The sequence below is a fragment of the Saccopteryx leptura genome, chromosome 3 (assembly GCF_036850995.1).
Source record: "Saccopteryx leptura isolate mSacLep1 chromosome 3, mSacLep1_pri_phased_curated, whole genome shotgun sequence".
Taxonomy (NCBI): domain Eukaryota; kingdom Metazoa; phylum Chordata; class Mammalia; order Chiroptera; family Emballonuridae; genus Saccopteryx; species Saccopteryx leptura.
This window is the reverse complement of record NC_089505.1, coordinates 218602268-218617784: the sequence shown is the minus strand read 5'-3', so window position 1 is coordinate 218617784 and position 15517 is coordinate 218602268. Positions and strand designations below refer to the sequence as shown.

The 15517-nt window shown below is 46.7% G+C and overlaps 1 protein-coding gene across 4 annotated transcripts in view; it reads left to right on the top strand.

Moving 5' to 3' along the window:
* The window catches only part of NPHP1 (nephrocystin 1), a 63741-nt gene extending 48613 nt beyond the window's left edge, over positions 1–15128 (top strand). For all 4 annotated transcript variants that reach the window (XM_066377547.1, XM_066377546.1, XM_066377544.1 and 1 more), the window contains 4 exons: positions 2526–2638; positions 4918–4991; positions 10573–10617; positions 12061–15128. In XM_066377547.1, coding sequence (XP_066233644.1) covers positions 2526–2638; positions 4918–4991; positions 10573–10617; positions 12061–12333 — 505 coding nt within the window. In that variant the 3' untranslated portion in view covers positions 12334–15128. The remainder of the gene's footprint in view (positions 1–2525; positions 2639–4917; positions 4992–10572; positions 10618–12060) is intronic.
* The last annotated feature ends 389 nt before the right edge of the window (positions 15129–15517 follow it).

The following is a 15517-nucleotide window of genomic DNA, read 5'->3' as shown; positions in this document are numbered from 1 at the left end:
GTAGAGTGTTGGCTTTGTGTGTGGAAGTCCCAGGTTCAATTTCCAGTCAGGGCACACAGGAAAAGCGCCCATCTGCTTTTCCATCCCTCTTCCTTTCCCTTCTCTCTTTCTCTCTCTTTACCTCCTGCAGCCAAGGCTCCATTGAAGTGAGTTGGTCCCCGGTGCTGAGGACAGCTCCATGGCCTCGCCTCAAGCTAAAACAGCTCAGTTGCCAAGCAACAGAGGAGTGGCTCCAGAAGGGCAGAGCATTGCCCAGTAGGGGGCTTGCCAGTGGATCCCCGTTAGGGTACTTGCAGGAGTCTGTCTCTGCCTCCCCACCTCTCACTTAAAAAAAAAGAAGAATCTGTATACGTCTGTATATGTCTGTTAGTCACAGTTGGTCTACTGTGTTGTTCCAGCCCTCTATATCCTTATTAATCTTCTGCCTGGTTGTTCTGTCTCTTATTGAAAGTGGGGTATTTAAGTATCCTTCAGAATAGATCTGTTTCTCTCTTTAACTTGTTAATGCTTCATATATTTAGGAGTTCTAATATTTGGTGTATATCTATTTATAATTGTATCTTCTTGGTGAATTGACCCTTTTTGCATTTTATAATATCTTTTTCTCTTGTAACAGATTTTTGGCTTAAGGACTATTTTGTCTAATATTATTATTAGCCATCCCTGCTCACTTTTGTTTACTATTTGTACAGAATATCTTTTTTCAAAAAAAAAAAGTTGTGGTGCATATATATATATATACTATGGAATACTACTCAGCCATAAGAAATGATGACATCGGATCATTTACAATAACATGGATGGACCTTGATAACATTATACAGAGTGAAATAAGTAAATCAGAAATAACTAAGAACTATATGAATCCATACATAGGTGGGACATAAAAATGAGACTCAGAGACATGGACAGGAGTGTGATGGTAAGGGGGGGGGGAGGAGAGAGAGGCAGTGGGGGGAGGGGAGGGGCACAAAGAAAAATAGATAGAAGGTTACGGGAGACAATCTGACTTTGGGTGAGGGTTATGCAACATAATCAAATGTCAAAATAATCTGCAGTTCTTTTTTCTGAACACATGTACCCTGATTTATCAATGTCACTGCATTAAAATAAATTAAAAAAAAAACAAAAAAATATCTTTTTTCATCCTTTTAGATCTAGTTGCTTGTCGGTAGCACAGAGTTGGATCCTGTTATCTAGTCTTCCAATCTATGCCTTTGATTGGGGGGTTTAATCCATTAACATTTAAGGTAATTATTAACAGGGAAGGACTATTGCCATTTTGTTATTGATTTTCTGTATGTCTCATCGATATTTTGTTCCTCACTTCCTCCCTACTGCCTTCCTTTGTGTTTGACTTTTTGTTGTTACACACCTATTCCCTTCCATTTCCTTTTGTGTACATTCTATAGGTTTTTTTCTGTGTGGTTACTATGGGAATTACATATAACACCCTAAAGTTATAACAATCTATTATAAACTGATAGTAACTTCAGTGTTGAAATTTACTTTGTTTTTCAGTCCTTGTTGTGTATCAAGCATTGCATTAAACGCCCACATTTAACCTCATTTTAATCCTTTTATTAACCTTCTAAATGCAGGTATTACTCTCTGCATAAATGAGGAAATCAAAACACAGGGAGCATAATTAATCAACCCTAAGTGTCAGAGCTAGGAAGTAACAAAGTCAGAATTCAGTCCAGGTCTGCCACACCCTTCCATTTCCACCCAGCACTGTGAACAGTCTCAACCTCCGTTTCCTCTGCATTCATCACATCAGATGGGGTGGCCCCATGGCTTAGTTAAAACTTGTAGCTGACTAATCTCTTTATTTCCAAAGCATGTAATTCATGAGTTTTGTTTTTTTTTTAACTTGGCTTTTGACATGGGTGTATAGCTAAAATGGGAACAGGAACAGCAGCACCGAGTGGAGGCTAGAACATGTACACATAAAAATGTAAGTTTATTTGATAATTAATGTGGCTAGCTTGGAGTGGGAATTTTCCTTATCATTGTCACAATTTTTCCAACAATGAAACAAAACAGAACAGTTCATTAAAGTAATAAATACACATACTAGCCTGACCAGGTGGTGGCGCAGTGGATAAAGCGTCGGACTGGGATGCAGAGGACCCAGGTTCGAGATTCCGAGGTTGCCAGCTTGAGTGCGGGCTCATCTGGTTTGAGCAAAAGCCCACCAGCTTGAACCCAAGGTCGCTGGCTCCAGCAAGGGGCTACTTGGTCTGCTGAAGGCCCGCCCGTGGTCAAGGCACATATGAGAAAGCAATCAATGAACAACTAAGGTGTTGCAACGCGCAATGAAAAACTAATGATGCTTCTCATCTCTCTCCGTTCCTGTCTGTCTGTCCCTGTCTATCCCTCTCTCTGACTCACTCTCTGTCTCTGTAAAAAATAAAAATAAAATAAAATAAATAAATAAAATAAATAAATATACATACTAAAAATACATTGTAGGTGGAGTATAGGAGATTGTTTGATAAATATAATTTTTTCTTCTTTAATAGTCTGCTGCCAGAAACATTCATTGGAAGTATGTGCTACGTACATTTGTTGATACTTTATCGCCAGATTCTTGGAGACGTACTCCTGAAAGACAGGACTAACACACAGAGTGCTGGTAAGGGGTCTTAGCAATTTCCTTTTGCACAGTGATGCCTCATGCTTTGAGTGAATGTCTTCTGCTTCTGATAGTGACATTTGAAATAAGAATTTTAAAGTAGCCTCTAAGTCAGTTAGTTACTATGGATGATGTAAAGCATTGTTCTCAGTGTGCATCCTGTGTGAGTGCTATGTGTATTTAATTCTTTACAATAGGTGCATTTTTATATTTCTAGTTCTGGAGATTTTGAGATCTTAAAACTCAGATATAATCATATTTTTCTTTACAGTCTATGAATAACCTATTTTTACCATGTGTTTGATATATTTGCATCATCCTTCTGGGAAGAGACTGAAATCACCCAAAACAACTGGTTCTAAATGCACAAAAGTTTATAAATATCAGTGGATTAGTTAACCCTTTGAGTAGTATAAACATTCATGTACGTCTTCATGCCTCCTGACCATCCAGAGTAAAAAGATTTTATTTTAAAAATGTGTAAGGCAATGTTAAAAAAAAGGCAAATGTATATTATTCTTGTCTCCATAATTGGTTATCAAACAAACATGATTTTAAGTTAATAAAATTGGAACTGGAACTAATTTCATGTTTTGAAAAAAACCTCACTCTCGGGTGTCAACGAGCATGAAAAAAACTCACTACTCAAAGGGTTAAAACTGCGGAATCCAGGTAAGAGGTATTCAGGAGTTCTGTGTACTATTTTTATTCTTGTGACATTTTTTCCAAGTAAAATGTTAAAAAAAATCATTTAAAAAAATTAATGTTGTCACACGTGATTGAATTTGCAAAGATGGAAAGCACGTGTTATAAGGATTACCTGAAAAGAAAGTTTAACTTCATTGGACATTCTTTGAATTCAGCAAATCAGTAAGCAGATGTGCATTGAGTGCCTACTGTGTGCCAGGCCCTGGGAGACAGGTGCCATCATCCCCACCCTGGTGGAGCCCCAGACCTTACACGCAAAATTACATGAGCAATCCTTTTCAGCTTTTAAAAGAAGTGTTCTGAAGGAAAATACACAATGAAAGCACACAGTGGGAAGTCTGAATTAATGTGTAGGGTGAGGAAGCCTTCTCTGGGCAAGTAATATTAAGCTAAGACCTGAGGGAGGAGTCAGAGAAATGGAGCAGGTGGGGGGGGGGTGCTCCTTTCTGGTGAGACCAGCATATCTGAAGACCCGAGGCAAGAAAACATGGGTGTGCTGGAGGGATTGAGATCGAAAGCCGGCAGTGTGGCTAGAGCGAGGGAGTGAGAGGGTAGCCTGTGGTGCTGGAGCACTCGTGAACAAGGAGAGTTCATGGCTAGATAGGGGTCCTCTGCCAGAGAGACAGGATCATTTCCAAAGTATTCTTCCTTCTGTGCTTCCTTGCAGAAGTCTTTCAGGTGCCATTTCTTTTTTTTTTTTTTGTACTGAAGCTGGAAACGGGGAGAGACAGTCAGACAGACTCCCGCATGCGCCCGACCGGGATCCACCCGGCTCGCCCACCAGGGGCAACGCTCTGCCCACCAGGGGGCGATGCTCTGCCCCTCTGGGGCATCGCTCTGCCGGGACCAGAGCCACTTTAGTGCCTGGGGCAGAGGCCACAGAGCCATCCCCAGTGCCCGGGCCATTTTTGCTCCAATGGAGCCTTGGCTGCGGGAGGGGAAGAGAGAGACAGAGAGGAAGGGGGGGGGGTGGAGAAGCAAATGGGTGCTTCTCCTGTGTGCCCTGGCCGGGAATCGAACCTGGGTTCCCCGCACGCCAGGCCGACGCTCTACCGCTGAGCCAACCGGCCAGGGCCTCAGGTGCCATTTCTTATTGTGTAATACAATACCCTCCTGCACAGTATATAGGCATGTAGCCCAAATCCTCAACTCCTGATTCCTTCCAGTTTTACCCAGCACCATCCCTTGACCCCCAGACACCAGGGTTCTTCCCTAAGCGCTGGTGGACAGGGGTCTGGCACTCCCTGACTCTTCTTCCCGCATGGTCATAGGATGGGAAGTGAGGCTGGGAAAGAACACAATTGCCTAGTCGACTCTGTTCACAGCCACTTTGTTTCCACCCTAAAAGCTCTGTCTACTTGGTGCTAGGCTCATTCCAGAACCTTCTTGGATATGGGTGTAGAGGAGGGTGGAGGTTGAGGGGTCGGCTTTGAGTTCCTAGAGATAAGTGTTAAAATGTGTTGTCACAAATTTTGTGACACGGTGATTCTAATCTGATTATTTTATGTCTATTGCAGTAAAATGTGTTGGATAAAGTTTCTGTCAAATCTTTTTTGGTCTTTGTATCTCAGAGTTAGTCAGCAATCCTGTCCTGGCCACCTTCCCCAAGCTCTTGGCACAGCCTGATGTGATGGACGCGCTCAGGGTAGGTAGCACCATGTCGGGAATCTGGTGGGTTCTGGAAGCAGTTGCACACACATTAGTGAGTTCTGACACTTGCTCTAGGGTTTTGTTTTTTTCCCCTATCTGGATGACATCTCCCAATCTGTGTCCATTTCCTAGCTACCTTCCTTTCTTAGCATGAGTGTTACTTTCCCAGGCTGCCCAGGACCCAATTTCAGCTGGAGTGCATGCGGCATACGCTGTTGCAGTCTCTTACCTGTTGTTTGTTCCTTGACTTAAGTGGTCCAGTAATTGTGGCCTAAGAGTAACAGTCCAAAGTGGTTTGTTAGGTAAATGGGAGAGTCAGGGCACCATTACCATTTTAAATTTTTTTATTTTACTTTTTTTTTTTTTTTTTAGCGACAGAGACAGACAGACACACACACACACACACACACACACACACACACACACACACACACACAGGAAGGGAGAGAGAAAGAAGCATCAACTCATAGTTGCATCACTTTAGTTGTTCATTGATTGCTTTCTCGTGTGTGCCTTGATGGGGGGGGAGCTCCAGCTGAGCCAGTGACCCCTTGCTCAAACCAGTGACCTTGGGCTTTAAGCCAGCAACCTTTGGGCTCAAGCCAGCAACCATGGGGTCATGTCTTTGATTCCATGCTCAAGCCAGCGACCCTGTTCTCAAGCTGGTGAGCCTGTGCTTAAGCCAGCAATCTTGGCGTTTCCAATCTGGGTTCTCAACATCCCAGGTCAACAATCTAGCTATGGCACCACCACCTTGTCAGGCTACCATTTTTTATTTAATTTGATATATACTGTCTGCTGCATGAAATAGCAGCTAATTCAACCATATGAAATCTCCAATTTTCAGCCATTTTTTTTACTTTCAAAATGCCAGTTTTATAAAGTTCAAGTTATTATATCTAGACCAATGGATATTAGAAGACCCATATGTCTACAGGAAAGATGGTCAGACACCATGGCAGGTGCCACAGGGAAAGTATGACCCAGTCCTTGGAGACTTACAGACAGGAAATGAGGACCAGGAGCTGTTCCATTAAAGAGGTCCTGGATGAGATGGACCTAGAACACGGCTGGGCTGAGTCGGATGTGGCGTGCTGAGATGGGAGTGGGAGACACTGCAGGTGGGGGACCAGCAGAAGCAAGTGTTTTGAGATTGGAAGGACTAGAGAGTGGCCTTGACCAGAGCAGTGATCCCATGTGGCACACTGAGTGTCGTGGTAGCTGCGCACGGCAGGTGTGAGTCTTGCGTCCAGGTGAGGAGTGTGGTAGGTGGTGGGTGACACATCAAGGTTTTGCTTCAGGGAAATTCGCAACAGCACAGAGAGGTGGAAAAGCACACTCATAGGAGGAAGGTGAGCTGTGGTGGCAGGTGATATGCTGATCAGGAAGGAGAGCATATGGGCCTGACAAGAAATAGAATGTTTTTACGAGACTTTGAAACTGATTTTATGTGCTGGTTTAGCTGGGGTGGGGTGTCAACAATAAGGATGTTTTCAGAAAAAACACTTGAGAAGGTGTTCATGGTATGTGATCCCCCATAATTTCAGACAAATTCATTTGGCACTGTGGCTGGATAATGCAGAATTTCTCTTCCTTCCCTTGTAAAGTCATTAATATCATAATATCTAATTATTATACAGAACATGATTACATTGATTCATTCAACAAAGATTTCATAAGAGCTGCTGTGGCTGAAGCACTGTGCTGGGCACTGGAGTGTTGCTCTAGGTGTGTCCCCATCACAGAATCTGGCTGCTGGTGTTAGGAGAAACCTAAGGAAGGGCTAAGCTAGCAGCTAGCCTAAATCCTGTGCCTCCTGATGAGCAGATGCTCGGAGAGGTGCTGTGACTTGGCCAGCCACGGAGTGCAGCAAGGCCAGGCCAGCCTCTCACCTGTGGGTCAGCTTCGAGTGTGCCCAGATGTTCCACAGGCTCTTCCAGCTGTTAAAGTTGTTCACATTTGTTACTACGTGAAAAAAAGGCCCATGTGTGGTATAATAGGTCTATTTCAGTATACATACTTATATTTATATGTTTGCCTGTGGAAAGGTCTGGAAGAGTAGACCACTCTAGAAAGGTAACAATGACTACCTCTGGAACATGCGCTATTTTATCTGTATTTTCTTGGTTTTGCACAGTGAATTATTTGTATAATAAGTGATGAAGTAGCAGAGTGGCTTGTCCTACATGGTCTGTGCCTTCTCTGGGTAGCACCGTGTGACTCAGGAGAAGCCGGGTTATGTGGCGGGCACCTGCTCAGGGTTTGCTCCCACTCGTGGGGCCTTCTAGCATGGGTCTGCGGAAGCCCCGTGCCACAGCCACCCAAGGGGGCAGGCTCACAGCAGCCTCTGAACTGTGGCTCCTTGTGTTGTCAGCTCGCCTCAGGAAGTCCGAATGGGGACTTGTCCTTGGATTTTGCTGCCTGTGGCCCATGGTGGCACAGGCAGTTCTGCTCACATTTCATGGACCAGAACCAGCCACACAGCCACTGAACTTAAAGGGAGCACGGATGTAGCCTCCTGTTTGCTCCAGAGGAGGGGAAAGTGATCTTGGATAGTAGTGACCTCCCCTCCCACCTGCTTTCTCTGTCTCCCCCCTGAGTTACAGCAAGGGGACCTGCTGCTGCTGCTGGTAACTCAGTGACAAGTGAGGCAGGACCTTGACACCTAACTAACTAACAACAGGCAGATGTCACCAGCTGGAAAGTCTAAGTTGCTGAGTGCTTTCCATGTTTAGCCAGATTCCTTACAAAGTTTACACTGTTGTGAGTGAGCCTCCTACTGTTAACTTAGCAAAGTTCAGTTTGTTGTTGGCACTTTGCTGCTGACAGTAGCACCTGGCCTGTTTGGTGAAGCACTCTGGTCTCCAAGGGTCCTCTTCAAACTCTCAGGACCCCCAGGTGCAGCAGTCGGCAGGTGCAGGACCACTTCCCTTGACATAGTTCTTCATGGGAGAAACTGAATGTTCTGGGATGTGCCTCCTGAAAGACATGCCTACTGAGGGACAGGCTCCTGAGGGATGGGACCCCTGAGGGACGGGGCTCCTGAGGGACGGGGACCGTGAGGGATGGGGCTCCTGAGGGACGGGGATCGTGAGGGACATGGCTCCTGAGGGATGGGACCCCTGAGGGACGGGGCTCCTGAGGGACGGGGACCGTGAGGGACGGGGCTCCTGAGGGACGGGGATCGTGAGGGACGGGGCCCCTGAGGGACGGGGACTGTGAGGGACGGGGCTCCTGAGGGACGGGGCCGTGAGGGACGGGGCTCCTGAGGGACGGGGACCGTGAGGGACGGGGCTCCTGAGGGACGGGGATCGTGAGGGACGGGGCCCCTGAGGGACGGGACTGTGAGGAACGGGGCCCCTGAGGGACGGGGCCGTGAGGGATGGGGCTGTGGTCTCTCGGTGAGGAACTTCTCCTTATTGTCTCGGCACCACATGTCATGTTCAACCCAGGGGCTCCCTCCTGAGGAAGCGCTGACGCTTCCCAGGAACCCGTGAAATCAGGCACTAACAGGAGGATACCTGCCAACAAGCATGACAGGAGGCCCAGGAATGAGTGCTGGGAACCTGAGCCCCTGTAATGCTGGTGGCCGAGGCCAGGCAGGTTCACGTTGGATTCGGGCAGATGGTACAGAAACTACGGAGCTGGAAAGTGTCGGGCCATACCCGTTCATTGGAGGCTTGCAAAGACAAGCGAGCAAATAAACAAAAGGGAAAGCTAGTAAACAGAGGAAAACCTGCTATTCACAGTAAGGGCAACGGAGCAAGGAAAACTGCGCCTCATGGTGGTGGGAGAGCGATCTGGGAGAATGCTGCCCGGGGAAGCACCCACAGCCTTATACAGGCTGTGCACATATATGGGCCTCTGCCATGTACTCATGCACTAATCAAAGTGCTTGCAGCTGGTAAACCCGCGAGCAAGCCTAACAGCTGCTACATAGTCCCCTCGCTCTCAGTGGTTGGAACTGGCCTTTGAAGACTTCTGTGGGACTCAGTGAACCCCAGTTTTTTAAATAAAAAAACAGTGTGGATTTTTATTTAATTTAATTTTTTCTTCTTTTCCAAGTGAGAGGACAGGAGATAGACAGACAGACTCCTACATGCACCCCTACCAGGATCCACTGGGCAACCCCAATCTGGGGCTGATGCTCTGCCAATCCAGGGCCATGCTCATAACCAAGTTACAGTATTTTTAGCGCCTGAGGTGGAGGCTCCACGGAGCCATCCTCAGCACTCGAGGCCGATGCGCTTGAACCAATCGAGCCAAGGCTGTGGGAAGGGAAGAGAGGGAGAAGACAGGGAGAAGTGGAAGCAGATGGTTGCTTCTCCTCTGTGTGCCCTGACCAGGAATCAAACCTGGGACATCCACAAGCTGGGCCAATGATCTACCACTGAGCAACTGGCCAGGGCTGGAGTTGTGGATTTTAATAATTTTTCTTAAAAATGCTTTGATACAAAGAAAAATGTTATATTAACATACATTATTAAATATGTATATAAAACTGTGGCAAATAGAAACAAATCCCAAGGACCTTGTATTTTCTTCCTGAGGCTGCTGTGACAAATTGGCACAAACTGTATGGCTTGAAAGAAGAGAAATTTATTCTCTTGCAGTTTTTATTTCTCTCACAGTATTGATTCTCTCTGGGTTTTTATTTCTCTAAAAATCCATAGGTGAGCCTCGTGGACACTTTGAAATATTTACTTGCCAGGCTGCACTGCATTTCTGTCACCCTGGCCACTGTCATCGTCCTGGCAGACAGAATGGGAGACAAGTATGGCACTGGGCAGAGTTTTCTGTAGTAGTTACTGTTGCACCTTAAAAGCGTGCTAGTGGCCCTGGCCGGTTGGCTCAGTGGTAGAGCATCGGCCTGGCGTGCAGAAGTCCCGGGTTTGATTCCCGGCCAGGGCACATAGGAGAAGCGTCCATCTGCTTCTCCACCCTTCCCCCTCTCCTTCCTCTCTGTCTCTCTCTTCCCCTCCCGCAGCCAAGGCTCCATTGGAGCAAAGATGGCCTGGGCGCTGGGGATGGCTCCTTGGCCTCTGGTCGCAACAGAACGATGCCCCGGAGGGGCAGAGCATCGCCCCCTGGTGGGCAGAGTGTCGCCCCCTGGTGGGCGTGCCGGGTGGATCCCGGTGGGGTGCATGTGGGAGTCTGTCTGACTGTCTCTCCCTGTTTCTAGCTTCAGAAAAATACAAAAAAAAAAAAAAAAAAAAAAAGGAAAGCATGCTGGTGTTTCACTGTTCAGGGGCTGTGTTCCCACACTTTGAGTATATGTGCTAGTGTTTCACTGTTTAGGTGCTGTGTTCCTGCACTTTGAGTGCATGTGCTAGTGTTTCTCTGGTTCTGTTCTTAAGTTAGTTTTAACTTGTAAGCAGCCTGGGTTTCTGAGGCTCCTCTCCCACCAGCTAGTCTGGTTCTGGTTAGCGGTGGGCACCCGGACTCAGTTCTTCCGCGTGTTTGTTCTGGGCTGCATTTTCAACCTTGTCCATAGGTTTAATTACAGTAAAGTTGCAGATGTGTGGAAAAGACCTGTGAATCCTCAGATTAATATAATATTTCTATTTCCTTTTTAGAGTTCATGGGCTGAGAAGGAAAGTACGTTAAAAAGAGCAGAAAAGGTAATGTGCTTTTCAGTGCAAAGTTAACATTGTGGCGTGGGTGTGAGCTTGCCCATTCCAGCAATGGCTCTTCCTGCTAAAGTAGCCATGGTCCGAATCCCTCTTAATCCATTAAACTGTGTCATGTGGTTGCAAAGACACATTCCAGGAGGTGTCTGGGTAACCGATTCCTAATATGCAAAGACTCTATTAGATAAGGAGTCATTTCAGATCACTGAATTTAATTTAGTTGAGGTGAAGTTTCTAAACCAAAGCCTCTCAGTTGACTATCAAATTTCTTTCAGTTTTTAAAAATTCCTCCAGCTCTCAAAATCTATATCAGGTAAGGAGAAGAAAAAAGATTGGCCAAAGCTGTGTCATACATGGAAAAAAGGCCTGGCTCATGCTGACATTGCCACAGAAGTATGGTCATTACAAACCAGACAGCACCTGTGTTAGTGAGCAGTGGTTCGACTGCTCTAATCTGGAATTCAACAAATGTTTTCTGTAAAGCACCAGATAGTAAATATTTTTGGCTTTGATGGTCTCTGTTGCAAAGGTTTAACTTTGCCCTTGTATTGCAGAAGCAACTAGAGACAATGTGTAAAAATATCTGAGTGTGGCTGTTTCCATAAAACTGTTTATAAAAAGGGGCAGTGAACAATGTTGAGCCCATGGTCCATGGTTTTTGGACTTCTAATCTAAAATGTTAATTATCTATGAACAAACCCAAAACACTGAAAGTTGGGGGGAGTATATATATTGTATTCATATCCTTATTTGAACTTCCCTTTGAGCTGTGCGCCTGCATCTGACCTTTGCTAGAACTTGCAGGCTCAGGCCATCTGGTGGAGCTGTGCATCCAGTGCTGGGCCTGAGCCCGCGGAAGCCGCCCCGCACACTGCGTGTGCTTGTGGGGCCGCCTTCCTGTGTGGACTCCCATGTGTGCACACTGCCACCCGCAACTGCCGTGCTCTGTGGGGCCTTCTCAGCCCCACAGGGAGAGTCGACAGCAGTCCTCACTCCTGAGGTCTCCTTTCTCTGGGCTTCAGGCAGAACACTTGCTGACCTTCCCTTACAAAACCTGACAACTCCCTGATTAGGGGGTTACAACTGACTTCATGTTGTGTTTTAGTTGTATTTACTTGGACCCACACCCTTGTCTCCAGAATTAGACTTCAGCTCCCCGTTCTCCTTGATGGAATATGTGAGACACCTGAGTGGGGCTCGTCACCCACACACCCCAGGGAGGACTGCTCCTCACTGCTCCACAGTGACTCGGTAACTCGCGTCCCCTGAGAGGGGCTGCTTCCTGACCGAGTGCTGGTGCAGAGCCGGTGGCCTGCCAGGCTCTGTGGCACCTGTGACCCAACCCTAATGGCGTTGGGTAACTGAGGTCATCGAATTTGACACTTAGCAAATAATGATGCAGATCTAGTCACAGTTATTTGTGGTGTTTCCCAGAGAGACAGGGAGCTCCTGAAGGCTGCGTTTCTCCTGGTTTACCATGACTGTGTGGTCCCCCTTCTTCATTCGACACTCCTGCCCCCGTTCAGGTGGGCAGAAGAAGAGACTGAAGCTGCACGATGGAAAGTCATTGCCAATTTCCTGAAGCAAAACCAAGAAAACCAGGGCTCCCTCCAGGCTCTGCTGTCACCAGAGGGCGTCCACGAACCTTTTGACATTTCAGAGCAGACCTATGACTTCCTGAGTGAAGGGAGAAAGAAAGCAGCCTGACCGTGGTGGCCCCGCCCCTTGGCTGCTGGCCATGGTGTCCTGAGTGAAGTGGCAGAGCCAGAAGCAGTGTCACATTCCTCTTTGTGCAGACCACATTGTATAAGAAATCTCTGGTAATGCAAATCTTTTAATACAATAGAATAAGCTTTTATAAGGAATACTGTTAGATCTAAATTTAAAGAGAATATTTTTAAAAACCAAGTAACAAATTTAAGTTGACTGTTTGTATAAAAGCAAGATTTTATCAAAAGCTGAATTTCTGATTATTCAAGAAAGTGAAAATGTAATCCACAAACTGGGAGAAGATATTTACAAATCATATATCTTGTAAGAGTCTAATAACCAGAAGGTATAATTGTATGCTTACTGCTAATGGAATTTCTGTTGTGAAATGAAGGGGAAATCAGCATACCTATTTGAGAAAGTTATGTCATTAATCACTTACTTCAGTCTAATATTTGAATGTGATTTACCCTAGTTAGATATAAAGAACTAATCTAATTTTGCCTTTTCATGTCCATATAATAGGTGCTCTTAAAAAAAAAAAAGTTCAGGTATTGGGGAATGAGTTAACTCACCTCTGTGTCAGAAGAATACAGGTTTCACTGCATCTCAGATAGACCTGTGAGTGCTGGTGAGTTGTCTTGCACCTTTGCTGTTGCACCTCGCTGCTACAGAGTGCTGCCCGCATGTTCTCAATTAAGTTGGGTTAGTCCTCGCACCTGCTTCGGACACAGGTGGTGTTCTTCACAGCACTACTAAAGGGACAGACTGGGCAGGCAAGGTGAGTAATTGGCCAGAGAGCTACTAAGCAGCACAGCTGATACACCAAGTAAAGATATCATGTATCATTCTCTACAAAGTAGTGCACACTTTTAAGAATTGCATGTAAAAATAAAACATGAGATGGTGTTTGAAGAAACGTGATCAAATTAGAGGATAACCTAAATAATTAGAGTACCAAATAAGGTACTTTACAGCATACTGCCCTAAAAGAGGCATTTATTTTTATTTTAGATTTTATTTATTCATTTTTAGAGAGAGAGCAAGAGAGAGAGAAAGGGAAAGAGAGAGAGGGAGAGAGAGAGAAGAGGAGGAGGAGCAGAAAGCATCAACTCCCATTTGTGCCTTGACCAGGCAAGCCCAGAGCTTTGAACCGGCGACCTCAGCATTCTAGGTCGACGCTCTATCCCCTGTGCCAGAACAGGTCAGGCTGAGGTATTTATTTTTAGAGATCCATCATTTTATGAAACTTCTGGGCTACATCTTAGTCAGCTTAGCCTAAATCATTAAAGCTAAACTGACCTTGGGCCACATCTCAGAAATTAATAGGCCTAAGGGTTCCCAGCCACAAATGTGACAGAACTTGACTTTGGACAAGAGAGTCCACTCTATCTCTAAGACCTGGCTTCCTGAGATTCTCTGGCTCTCTGTCCCCTCTGTCCTTGGTGACATGTGAGAAGCTGAGGGTCATACACCCTGTTTTCTGGGCCCACTCCCTCTCTAGTTTCTGCTGCTGCTGGGAGGGAAGTGGTAAGAGTGTGTAGGGACTTTAACCCTCTCTGTCACCAAGTTGTGTCCATCTCTACTCTGGAGAGCACAATACCATCCACCCCTATGTCCTACAACCACAGCAACCAAGCTGCCAGGGACTCAGTGGGTTTCTGCTTGAGTTTTACCCCAACTCCATCAACTCTGCCTGGGTGTAGGGCTGGGCCACAGAGTGCTCCACCACCTGCAGAGGGGGTTCTGCCTGCCCCTGAGGCACCCTCTGCTGCTGGGTTTTCACCTGGGTGACCACTGGCTGGGCTCTGGGTCTCCTAAAGGCAGTTTGATTCCAAACTTCTTCCTCCTCAGAGCAGTTGGAAATAACTACTATCACAGACTCAGAGCTGTTCTGCTGGCACAAATTCAGCTCCTCCTCCAGCAACCATTTGTTGTCCTCAGTGCTTATTGCTGCTGGTGCTCGGCTTCCAGCTCACACTGGAGCTCTTGGACTCAGGCAGCCTCTCGCACAGAGCTGTCAGTTTCTGCTCACAGGGGTGTAAAAAACGCCCAGTCCCCAGCAGGGTGCCCTCAGGGAACCACATGCTCCAGAACAGCCACCCCTCTGTCCCAGGGTGCCCACAGCTTTCCACCAGTCTAAGACAAGTGCTGTCACAGCACCAGGTGTAATGCCAGAGATTGAGGACAGGAAGGTTCACACTGGATGCAGGCAGAGCACAGAACCATGGAGCCAAAAGATGTTGGGACCTTCCCATTTATAGGATTCTTGTGGTGGCAGACAAGTGAATAGGTAAGGGAAAACCGCTTCACACAGCAGCAGGCATGTAAACATGGAAAAATCCCCATGGAGAAAGTACTCGTAGCCTTCTATGGGCTACACACACACAAGTGGCTTTCTGCCAAGTGCTTACATCACTAACCATGCAAAGTGATTGCAGCCGGAATACAAGAGAGCAAGCCTAACTGCAGCTTTTTCCCTACACCCTGCTAAAAACAAAATTGGGGTGTTATTCACAGAGAAGCCACAAAGGAATGGCTGTTAGGCAATGGACGATATTTGTCATCTATGTCCTCCAAAAAGTTTCTCAAACTATAAATAGCTAAGGGTCCTGTTAAAATTCAGTTTCTTATTTGGAAGATCTGGAGCAGGCCCCAGGGTCACCATTGTTGCAGACTCCCAGGTGCAGGTGACAGCAATCCTATGGACCCCACCTGGGGTGTCAAGGTTCTAACCAGCAGCTCAGAAACTCATTCATCAGCATTACCTGGAGCCCTTCTTTTTTTTTTTTTTTTTTTTTTCTTTTTGCATTTTCCTGAAGCTGGAAACACGGAGAGACAGTTAGACAGACTCCCGCATGCGCCCGACCGGGATCCACCTGGCACGCCCACCAGGGGCGACAATCTGCCCACGAGGGGGCGATGCTCTGCCCCTCTGGGGCGTCGCTCTGCCGTGACCAGAGTCACTCTAGCGCCTGGGGCAGAGGCCAAGGAGCCATCCCCAGCGCCCGGGCCATCGCCCGGGCCATCTTTGCTCCAATGGAGCCTTGGCTGCGGGAGGGGAAGAGACAGAGAGGAAGGAGGGGGGCGTGGAGAAGCAAATGAGCGCTTCTCCTATGTGCCCTGGCCGGGAATCGAACCCGGGTCCCCTGCACGCCAGGCTGACGCTCTACCGCTGAGC